Below are 12,466 nucleotides of genomic sequence, written 5' to 3'. Positions count from 1 at the left end.
GTAGAAGATATCACCGCGATTGGACGTACCCGCGCACTTCTACAAGAATTTTTCGTGAGGAAATTTGTCGCAATCAACAATACAACAGAAACAACCTGAGTTTTCTCGGAGAAAAATGTGATACAGATTAGGTGAGTGATGCTTTTTTGATTTTCAATTTGAAATATGTTAAATTCACTCGAAACATTGGTGTAATTTATTATAAATGATTTTTTTCACATTATAAAATATGTGAAGTGTACTTCCCAACAAACCATTTGCGGTGAAAAAAATATAGATTTTTTTCAGTTTTGAGACTCAAAACAAACTCCACAGACTCGTTTATTGCAATCTACTTTCTTACCTAGATGCTTCCCCTATTTAATTTATGCTCCAGAGACACAGTGAAAGCCACAGAAGTGGCATACAAAGCCATTGCTTATGCAAAAAAAATTGCCGGGAAACTTTCCATTGAGAAAAAGATGGTCAACAATTTATAAAACAACATCCCTGCAGTAAATTGAACGTTAACTTTAGTCAACTATCCAGATCAGAATAAGCTACGATCTTTGTTCTCTTCGCGATTAGCTGTCGAATGAATTTTCGGCATTTTTGTGTACATAATCAAACGGAAATCTTTAGTTGAGAGTTTCATACATAAAATTTATTCAAAGCTGTATACTGTCGCGTCCTGGTGAATCACAGTGGTCCAAAACAACTAGGTTGATAGAAGTACTAACAGGCAGCAATTGCATTATTACTAAGCTCACACATAACTCCAAGGAAATCATTCAACGAGCGATCTTGCAGCGATTGATCGAATTGCTGAAAAAGGTAAGATTATTGTTTATATCAATATAAATAATAAACAATATTCGCCTTACTCCATTGAACACAATAGTTGGCACAAAGCTAGGAGCAATCAGCTGAGTACGACGTTCTGCTTGAAGCTGAAGTTGCCGGCCAAGATCACCTTCCACGCAGGCTTGCGCAGAAATTAGATTGACTCCAGATCGGAAAGCACACTGTAATATTGAAAAAAAAACATGAGAAGTAAAAAAACACAATCATGATGACGCCATTTTATTATCTTTTAAAGCGTCTTATCATCGGATTTAGATTAGGAAATTAGCTATCAAATTTAACTGTACTTGATAAAATTATCTCACCTCATAACCGCGCGGATCTGCATTGAAGTTCATCTGACAAACCACATACGAAACCTGTCGATCTTGCTCCGGAATGTAGTTCAGAACGCATGATTGAATCCGGTTACCCTCACACTCCAGCGGACCATGCTGGCACTCGAAGGATTCGCCATTGTTGATGCTCTATGAATAAAAAAAAAAAAACAATTTAGGGTAATTGCGTTCTTCGGTCAAGCGGTTTCGGTTCAGTATACCTTATCGCAAACGCTAAAAAGTGCAGTACGATAAGATTTTAAAACAGTAGGCTATTAACACTAATCAGCCAATTCGTTTTGGTTATTCATTTATCGGTACATTTTAAGATGACGTTTCTTATGCAACCCATGAACAAGTGAAATTAGTATACCTACAGGTATTTTTTATAAACCAACCGTTTTTCTCAAAAACAGCTGATCACTTAAACCTAACATATTAATTAAGATTAATAGGAATAGATGTCCGCAACTACCTATAAGCAACGTTGCCAGTATGCCAGATAAATCTGCATTTTGCCAGATTTTCGTTTGCGCGTCAGACAAACAGATAAACCTCAGAATCTGCCAGATATTTGAAAATGAGACAGATTGTTGCCAGATTTCATCCGCGTCGTCTCGCAAAAAGGTCATCATTGCGAGACGGACCGTGGTCGGCCTTTACCTACCTACACCCGGCGAGAGCAAAAAAAAAAAGGTCTTCACTTTATATTTTGTCGAGAATTTTATTCGACAATGAGTGCCAGATTTTTTCCAGACTTTCTATTTTTGTTTTGAAAGATTTTATTTAAATCTTAGTGGCAACGCTGCCCACAAGTCAAAAAGCGAATTTCTTTATTCCACCAGCTCACTTCGTTTTGACCTGGAAGCGCACTAACTGCTGTCAAAACCCTTCTTTATTCGCTCGATTTTGACCCAGACTTGCTGCCCGAAGCGCACTGTAAAATTTGTCAGCTTCAACCCACTGCCGCGCGTGCTTAGTTCGTGAACAATTATTTGGCATCTCTTTCTTACTTGTGTGCGGTAGAGCGTAACGCTCCCGCAAAATGGACGACATGCAGGTGCAACTATTCCTGGATGTGGAAACAAATGGGGAAGAGATTGAGATCTCCCCCATCAATTCCCCTCTACCTTCCCCGCTACCTAGCCCCGTAGCAAGGGTACCGGCAACACGGGTGAAAGCTTACCCAGATGCTTCGAAAGGTCCGTTCGTAGTTTACTTCAGGCCCATAAAGAAGCCTCTAAATATTATTCAAATCGGCAAGGACCTGGCAAAACAGTTTTCGGACGTAACCGAAATTACAAAGGTTAGACCGAACAAACTGCGAGTTGTTGTAAGTAGCTTGAAGCAAGCAAATGCAATTGCTAGCTACGAGCTCTTCACGAGAGAGTACCGCGTGTACATCCCTGCCAAGGACGTGGAGATCGACGGTGTGGTTACCGAAGGAAGCCTCACGGTCGATGACATTTTGCGTCACGGGGTTGGCTGCTTCAAGAACCCCCTGATTCAAGATGTAAAGATACTGGATGTCAAGCAATTGCATTCAGTATCCATCGAAGAAGGGAAGAAGAAATTCTTCTCTTCGGATTCCTTCCGTGTAACATTCGCCGGATCCGCACTGCCGAACTACATCTCTTTGGACAGGGTTCGTATGCCTGTACGCCTGTTCGTACCGCGGGTCATGCATTGCCAAAACTGCAAGCAGTTAGGTCATACAGCCACCTACTGCTGCAACAAGGCACGCTGCAGCAAGTGCGGAGGCAATCATGCTGAGACCGCTTGCAGTGAGAATACTGAAAAGTGCCTTTACTGCGAGGGAACTCGGCATGACCTTTCGGCGTGTCCCGCGTACAAACAGCGCGAGGAAAAAATTAAGCGTTCCCTCAAGGAACTATCAAAGCGCTCTTTCGCGGAAATGCTGAAGAGTGCTGAGCCACCCTCGACAGGAAACATCTTCTCTTTTTTGCCAACCGATGAGGGTACATCTGACGATCCCGTCGAAGGGTGTTCTTATGCCATGCTAGAAGGATCTAGGAAGAGGAGAATGATCAACTCTCCTAATCTTTCTCGCAAAGGTCGCAAGATAACCCCTAGCGGAATGACCAATAAGCCAACACAAAAAGGAAGCGATGAAGAAAAACCGAAGCAAGTACCTCCCGGTTTTAAATTTAAATCAAACCAGGAGTACCCACCACTTCCTGGGGCACCAAAAACCCCTCGTGCACCCATTTCTCGATCAGAAGATAAAAAAGAAACAGGGTTCATAAAATTCTCTGATATTGTGGACTGGATATTTAAAACATTCAACATACCAGATCCTCTACAAAATATTCTTCTTGCCCTTCTTCATACAGTGAAAACCTTTTTGAAGCAACTAGCAGCAACTTGGCCCCTCATTTCAGCTATCATATCTTTCGATGACTAATACGGCGAAAGAGGTTAGGAATTTTATCACTTTTTTTTACAGTGGAATTGCAGAAGTATCATCCCCAAATTCGATCTATTTTCTCATTTAATAAATACATACAATTGTGACGCATCAACTCAATTTCCACGATTTTAACATTATTCGTCGAGATCGAGACTCACACGGTGGAGGGGTACTTTTAGGGATTAAAAAGTGCTGTTCCTTCTTCCGAATCGACCTCCCCTCGATCTCGAATATTGAAGTCGTTGCCATTCAAACGAATATGAATGGAAAAGACCTATGCCTTGTTTCCTCCGGAGAAAGAATACGCGTTCGTTTCTGGCTTGATCATCGACGTCGCGACTCAAGCTCAGACGAAACCGATACCCGGGGTAACGATTAGACGGCGCCCTCCCTCCAAGTGGTGGGACAAAGAGTGCTCAGACCTGTACGCGCGGAGGTCCTCGGTGTATTTGGCCTTCCGAGAACAAAGCACTATCGATTTGCTCCGAAAGTACGATGTACTGGATAGACAAATGAAGAGCTTGATAAAAGCAAAAAAACGCGGATACTGGCGGCGGTTTGTGAACGCGTTGTCGAGGGAAACAGCGATGAGCACTCTTTGGGATACCGCCAGGCGCATGCGGAATCGTAACGTTTCGAATGAGTCCGAGGAGTATTCAGGTCTGTCCGGACTCTGTCCCCGAACAGAAGACCTTTCGCGACGCGTTTTTAGTAGCTACGGAAGAGCCTCCATTTTCAATGATGGAATTTTCAATGGCTCTCCTCTCGTGCAACAATAAAGCTCCAGGGTTGGATAGAATTAAATTCAACTTGTTGAAGAATCTACCCGACTCTGCAAAAAGACGCTTGTTGAACTTGTTCAACAAGTTCCTTGAGCTAAACATTGTTCCGCACGACTGGAGGGAGGTAAAAGTCATTGCTATTCAAAAACCCGGAAAACCCGCCTCTGATCACAATTCTTATAGGCCGATTGCTATGCTCTCTTGCCTCCGGAAATTAATGGAGAAAATGATCCTCTTACGGTTAGACAAATGGGTCGAAACAAATGGTTTACTTTTAGATACTCAATTTGGCTTTCGCCGGGGCAAAGGAACGAACGATTGCCTAGCGTTGCTTTCTACCGAAATTCAACTCGCCTTTGCTCGAAAAGAGCAAATGGCTTCTGCGTTCATGGATATTAAGGGGGCTTTTGACTCTGTCTCTGTAGAAGTTTTAAGCGCGAAACTTCATTCGCAGGGACTTTCACCAAATTTGAATAACTTTTTGCTCAATTTGTTGTCAGAAAAGCTTATGTATTTCGCACATGGTGATTCGACAACTTCCCGAATTAGTTACATGGGTCTTCCCCAGGGCTCATGTTTAAGCCCTCTCTTATATAATTTTTACGTCAATGACATCGATAAATGTCTTGCAAATTCATGCACGCTACGGCAACTTGCAGACGATAGCGTTGTATCCATTACTGAAAGCGAGGCTAACGATCTGCAAGGACCATTGCAAGATACCTTAGACAATTTGTCTGAATGGGCTCTTAAGCTGGGTATCGAATTCTCTCCGGAGAAAACTGAGCTGGTCGTTTTTTCTAGGAAGCATAACCCAGCTCAGCTGCAGCTCCTACTAACGGGTAAAACAATCACTCAGGTTTTAGTCGCTAAATATCTCGGGGTCTGGTTCGACTCTAAATGCACCTGGGCTTGCCATATTAGGTATCTGACACGAAAATGCCAACAGAGGATTAATTTTCTTCGTACGATTACCGGAACCTGGTGGGGAGCCCACCCAGGAGACCTTCTAAGGCTTTACCAAACAACGATATTGTCTGTAATTGAGTACGTGTGTTTCTGCTTCCGCTCCGCAGCAAACACACATTTGATCAAACTGGAACGAATACAATATCGTTGTTTGCGTATTGCCTTAGGTTGCATGCAGTCGACCCATACGATGAGTCTTGAAGTGCTAGCGGGTATTCTTCCGTTGAAACATCGTTTTTGGAATCTCTCTTACCGGTTGCTAATTCGATGCACAGTTATGAACCCATTAGTAATTGAAAATTTCGAGAGGTTGGTCGACCTTCAATCTCAATCCAGATTTATGACTTTATATTTTGACTATATGGCTAAAGATATTAATCCTTCTTCATACGATTCCTCCAATGTCGCACTTTTAGATACTCCTAATAATGCTATATTCTTCGACACCACCATGAAACAAGACATTTCTGGTATCCCGGATCAATTGCGACCCCAAGAGATCCCTAAAATTTTTTCCAATAAGTTTAAACATGTTAGTTATGATAAAAGGTTTTACACTGACGGATCTAATCTAGATGAGTCCACTGGCTTCGGTGTTTTCCACGAAAATTTTACCGCCTCCTACAAACTCGATGCTCCTGCTTCCGTGTACGTCGCAGAGCTTGCTGCCATTCAGTACTCTCTTGGGTTCATCAAAACCCTGCCCATAGACCACTATTTCATCTTCACAGACAGTCTCAGTGCCATTGAGGCTCTGCGATCGATGAAGACTGTGAAGCACACCCCGTATTTCCTGGGGAAAATACGGCGGTTTTTAAGTGCTTTAACAGATAAAAATTACCGGGTTACCTTAGCGTGGGTCCCTTCTCATTGTTCCATTCCGGGCAATGAAAAGACTGACGCTTTAGCTAAGGTGGGTACTATTGATGGCGATATTTATGTAAGACCAATTGCTTATGATGAATTTTATAGCATTTTGCGTCATAGAACACTCAACAATTGGCAATCATCATGGAACTCAGATGAACTGGGCCGGTGGCTACATTCCATTTTTCTTAAGGTATCGACGAAAGCATGGTTCAAGGGGTTGGATGTAGGTCGGGACTTCATTCGCGTGATGTCCAGACTTATGTCCAATCACTATACGTTAAACACGCATCTCTTTCGTATAGGGCTTGTAGACAGTAATCATTGCGTTTGTGGCGATGGCTACCATGACATCGAGCATGTTGTTTGGTCGTGTACCGAATACTGTGGTGTTAGGTCTGAGCTTATAGATTCCCTTCGGGCCCGAGGAAAACAACCGAACGTACCCGTTAGAGACATTCTGGGAAGCGGTGATCTCCAGTACATGACACAGCTATACGGGTTTATAAAAAATGCTGGCATTAAAATTTGATTTCTTCTATCTATTTGCTAGAATACAATTTCTGTCACAAACTGAAAGAGAATGATACACCCGGCTAGAGACACTAAAACGAAGACTCGGCATCTCTATGTTTACGCAGACACCTCAGGCCAAAACTGCTCAAATAGAACATCACTGGTTAGCCACGTACAAACGAATACATTCTGTAATATAAAATAGTTAAAAACAAAATTGTAACACCCCTCCTCTCACCTTAAATCCCCACTAGCTCGTAGTCGGCCGCGAGAATAAAAAAAAGGCCTCCCTCTTTTCCCTACTGATTTAGAATTTAAAAAAAAATGTACTTGGCTCAGTTAAACATAAATTGTATCGTGCCGTGTCAAATAAACTATTTAAAAAAAAAAATCTCTTTCTTACTTGCGTCGTAAATCGCGACGCCGTTTTTTATTGCTCGGCATTTGCACAGTGCAACGTACCATAGACAAAAATCAAAAAAGTGGATTTCTTATTGAACCAACTCTATATGCTGATATGTTTTTTACATGTTTGAGACATACTGTGGTGATATTATCAACCTCGTAAGTTCACCCATACGATTATGAAACGCATCTACTGTGAAGTGGTTCCAACTATCTAAGAGACACGTTATTTTTCAAAAAATTTCTTAGTTTTCAAATTAATTTTTCAATAAACTCTATATCTTTTCAAGTTAAAACCCAAATGGCAACGGTAGAGGCATGTAACTACTAATTCTAAATGTTACTATAGAGACATAACGTAGCGCATTTGGTAGTTGAAGGCTTTTTGGTCGTGCTTCTTTATGCTTAGAGAAAAAAGACACTTTCAATTTAAAATCGATCGTCAAAAAAAGTACCCCAAAGAACCTCTCTGAATTTCACTTTATGCCCTTATTTGGAATATCCTTCAAACTTTGGAAGTGATTGTCATTGCTCAAGTTTGCTCTTTCAACCGGAATTCGCGTTTTCGAATGATACCTCTAAAACCAAGAGTTAGCCATTTATCGTACATCTGTCCCTTATTTTCATGTATAACACGTTATTTATGTGTAAAACACATGAAAGATTCCTGGATTAATGATGTCTAAATGATTTGTATCAAATGTCACAAAATATCAAAAAATTGGTCGCAGTGACGAAAATACCCAACACGGAAAAAAAAATGATTTGTAGCAGTAAACCGTATATAAACATTATTAAATAGGAAATAAATGAAAACAATAATGAATACTGAATTTGATGGCGTTTAGGTCATTATTTTATCGCTCAGAAATTATTTGAATATGCTTTTCAAGCCTTTCATCTCGAAATGGATAATATTCTTGAAAAATTATCATTTTATGCTTGTGTACAAAAAATGGCGTTTGAGACATTTTTGCGATTACGTATTTATTATTCGCCAATTATGCAAATAGTAGCTCTCATCGATAGTAAACACATTTTGTGACACACCAATTGAAAACAAATACTAGAATGGCTGTTTTACTTTTTGTCCCTCGTTCCCATACATTCAACGCACTGTGATTTGCCCGGACGCAGTGGAATGAAGAAATTCGCTAAAAGTAATAACCGAAATGTAGGTTTTTGCCAAGGTCGATAAATTTTAAAAACGCTGTGTTGAAAATAGAAAAAAATTTAAACACACCTGCACACAAATCTTGAAGGTTTGCAACTCAACTAATCAACACATCTATTTAGTATAACCAGGGCCGGATTGAGGCTAGTGGGGGCCCAGGGCCAAGTAACATGTGGGGTTCCTTTTCAGTTGTCAAAATGTCATCATGTCATACAAAAATTTAAGTAATAGAAGGATTGTGTCAGTTCACTTTAAGTTTAAGTTTTTTTTTCAAGTGTCACGAAATGTTTTGTGTCGCTAGTCATTGGAAGTAAACTATTCACACTTTGCGGGTCTCCAGAATAGTCCAAGACCAAATTTTAATACTATCATTCATGACATTCCCGTAATATGTCTGTTTCAATTTTGATTGATGAGTGAGAGAAAGTTATCTCAATTTGAAAGCAGACATCAAAGTCTTAACCAGTACAAAACCGCGTTTTGAATGATAACATAATATCTGTGTCACTTTTGACATCTTTACCAATTGTTTGTAGGAATAGACGCATTGAAAACTGAGAGGAATATGAGACTTAGTCATCACACCAGCTTTGGCAATATACTTGATCCTTGAAAAAACATAACATCCGGGAGTTTTATAGCGAAGGTGTGTCCAAGAATACATATTTAACGGAGACAAAATATTTTTTCGTAAATTAACTTGTTTTTAGTTTACCCTCCAAAAAAGCAAAACTATAGTACTTAGCCTTAGTAGATGTTTTACAAAGCAAAACATTTGAAACAAAAATTCTAAAAAAATGCATGAGATTTTTTGATTTACAACTTTCTGGATGTTAGAAAACAAAAAAGGGGTGAATGGTAAAATAGCTTATATGTTGAAGTGAACTTTGAAACGAATGAAATTTACTAAGTACCGCATAGAATAAAAAATTACGAAAAACATTACAAAAATTGCATAAAATAATCTAGAACTATTAATAAATACAGTCAACTTACTACATCATACATGCAAAAGGTGAAAACTGAGCACCTTTCTATGAAAATTTCTGTCGGATAATTTAGTTTAAGTTTCATTTGATCAGTAGACACTTTCGAATTGTTCCTTGGAATTTTACGCTGGGATTAAAATCATTGTTGCACAAAAGTACTTTCAGGTGTTGCAAAAGCTTTTTATCAGTCAGCCAGCAGAAATCATAAATCGAAAACGTGGGAGATTAGAGGAAATAATGAGGTGTAATCTGTGTAGGGTTGCCACCTGACATGGATGTCTCGTCCGGAGATTTTCAAAGTAGAGAGCGGGAGAGGCTGGCTGGCATTGGCTTGATTACAAGAGTTTAAAACTAAGGAAATGAACTTTTTATCATACTGCATTCATACTTCAGAACATAATATAAAATTATCCGAAAAACCACGTGTTTACATGCATCGATAATATTTCAAAAGATGCATCAAAACGAAAAAAATTCAAAGCTTGTTATGTTTTTTTCAACTTAGATCCGATATTGATCAACATGACATGAATGAACTTGCAATAAATTTGTTTTGTTCCATAAGTTTCTGCGAATTTCTGCAAAATGTGGAAGGGATGTGTTGGGAAACGGAGGCGAATCGAGAATTACTTGTCAAAAGTTAATTTTTTGGCAGGAAAAATTTATATAAACCTAATTATCATAAAATAAAATCTGTTGTAACATATAAAAAATAAAGGTCTGATGTTGTTTTAATAGTTCAGTAAGAATATCAGAGGTATAGTGGTGTAAAATATTAGTTTTAACGGCAGAAACCTTTTTTTTTAACATAACTGAACATAATCAGATAGCTCAGTAATATTGAGAAATAGCTACCTAGTGTCTTCAACAAAGTTTTTTGTTATGTTATTTTGGAAAATTTTGCCAAAGACAGCGATCAAAAATATTGATTTTTAGAGAAAATATTTTTTTATCTCACTTGTAGGAAGATTCATCACGAATTTGTTAGTGTCCAAAGAAGGGTCTTTTTTTACTTTAAAACTTTCCCGAAGACAGTATTGCTCTAAAACGTAACGTTTTCCATTTCTGGACCACAGGGCGTCCAACAGCGTAAAAGTCGTTTTTCCGCGAGGGATACGTGTCGCATTGAAAATTCTGAAATCCGCGTAGAAAAACATTCCTGGCAAAGTAATTTTAATTATGTCAACCAACCATTTTCAAAAAAGACTGAAAAGCAGAGAAAACTAACATCTAACACTGTTGAAGATCTCTTTTCAATCTTTTAAATGTGAATCAAGATCAAAATCAGGATTAAATAATACATCAAAAGATGTTGGTATTTATTCAAAAAATACTCTATAAATGAACGCCGCTTAGACAGCAAATTTAGTGTAATTAAAAAAAACATTGAGTTCTAGATTGTTATACCAACACCTCTCTTGAAATCACATGAAGACCGTTTGTTACAATTGACTAAAATTTATCATTATAACGCACAGTTCTAACTTACCACTGATTTGCCAAATGGAATGAAATCGATGTCAATGATATCCCGCAGAGCATCATAACTCGGCCCCAGCTGATCGCTTATCCAACGGATACTATCCGGACACAGGTGCTCATAGTACACATCCACCTTCACCTGGAAAGGTGTCAAAAGAATTTTCAATGTTCACTGCTAAGCACTTATATTTCTGCGTAAATGTTCAACACAACTGACAGCAATGTTCGTCAGCACATACAATTTTAACTTTAGCTGTGCCTACTGGCTTTTACGGTAGCCAAATCAATGCGGTCATTGTTTAATTCACTTACTCGAGTTGTGTCCGCACTTAGCAAAGCTACATTAGCAGCCACAACGACTGCCAAAACTAAAAGAAAAGAATTAGTTTGCTCCATTGCTGGCGGATTCTTGTCCGTTGAAGTGGTTGAACCTGCGCGCGCGTTTATTGGGAAAACCCACTTTACTCTCGAGGTTATGTTTGTCTTGCAGAAACACGTCAAACCAGCTTCGCAGTCGCTCGATTACTGTAATATGGTGACGGCTCAGCGAGGTCTTTATGGTCACATTGTATAGATTACTTGAAACTGAACCAATAACTGAACTCTTCCTTTCAAGTCTGTACACATCGGGCGATACTCCGGAACAGCTGAGACCAACACGAATGATACTGGTACGGCTAAAATTGAGAGTTTTACTCGGGTGAAGCTGCACGGCACAGATTGAGTTTTCAGTGGTGTCAGGGTTGCAGCGAATAACTTCATGGCCTGCAATGATTAATTTTTAGATTAGTCGTTTAGTATTAAAGTAGTCTTATAAGTGTAAACTAATATAATAATCGAACGTTTAGTTTGAATTATCTGTCCGTCAACCCAGCAAACAATAAACATTGGAAATAGTGCAACCTATTCTATTTTGAAACGAAGCTTATGTTCGAAACTTGTGGACTAAACATCAAGATAATCACAGTTTGAACTAAACTGAAGTCAGATATTTGTAACTACATGAGCTTTCAGTATGATAGCTTCAACCCTTTGACTGCGCGTACGCAACTACACGAGATAATCTCAACTTCAACGGGTATTCTTACACGCCATTCGAGCTGATTGGGATCTTTTCGTGTTTTATTCGATTCACACATGACTGGATCTACTATCTCAAGCCGGTTCGGTATGTTGAGGCATGTTCAGTAGGTTAAAAACTCGGCCCACTCATTCGTAAGTGCACCGTGTAGTGAGATGCAGAATGTAGCTGCACGCTTTGTTTTGGGGCCAGACATATTTGATGCAATTCCCGCGGGTTGCAAGTCTAATTGAAAGATTCGCTTGAAATGTTTTCCATTAATCACATTACTTAGCTAAACAATGGAATTAGAATTTGATAGAATTGTATGCCCAATCGCGGCTTTTGTGAATCGTAGCAACAAATCTTAAGGATTGGTTGGTTTGTTTCTCATCTAGTTGTAACTCGGTTTAGACGTTTTGTGGATATTGTATTCAACACGCGTTTTGATGCAGGCCTGTGTTTAATTTGAGGGTGCTTATTGGAACTTCTCTCGTATCTTATCTACCATTTCATATAAGGTCTTAAACTTCAATAACTGTTCCAGAATCTAACGATATCACGAGTAGATACCAACCGACTACTGTATTAGTGAAAAATTTGATAGAATATCCTCGTCGAAATAGACTAT

The 12,466-nt window shown here is 39.2% G+C and overlaps 1 protein-coding gene across 2 annotated transcripts; it reads right to left on the bottom strand.

The window, feature by feature from the left end:
• Positions 1–616: 616 nt before the first annotated feature.
• On the bottom strand, positions 617–11,492 carry LOC129730676 (GILT-like protein 1). Of its 2 annotated transcripts, XM_055690202.1 has the most exons (6): positions 11,355–11,492; positions 11,088–11,300; positions 10,783–10,914; positions 1,149–1,310; positions 864–1,004; positions 617–804 (listed from the first exon to the last, which is right to left on the bottom strand). In XM_055690202.1, exons 2-6 carry the CDS (start codon positions 11,169–11,171, stop codon positions 715–717), a joined length of 609 nt encoding a protein of 202 aa, XP_055546177.1. In that variant the 5' UTR covers positions 11,172–11,300; positions 11,355–11,492; the 3' UTR covers positions 617–714. The 2 variants fall into 2 exon arrangements, with proteins under 2 accessions (XP_055546177.1, XP_055546176.1); XM_055690201.1 differs by having other exon boundaries at positions 11,088–11,461.
• Positions 11,493–12,466: the final 974 nt, after the last annotated feature.

The sequence above is a fragment of the Wyeomyia smithii genome, chromosome 3, assembly GCF_029784165.1.
Source record: "Wyeomyia smithii strain HCP4-BCI-WySm-NY-G18 chromosome 3, ASM2978416v1, whole genome shotgun sequence".
Lineage (NCBI taxonomy): Eukaryota > Metazoa > Arthropoda > Insecta > Diptera > Culicidae > Wyeomyia > Wyeomyia smithii.
Note: the sequence above shows the minus strand (reverse complement) of the source record. Positions and strands in the feature narration are given on the sequence as shown.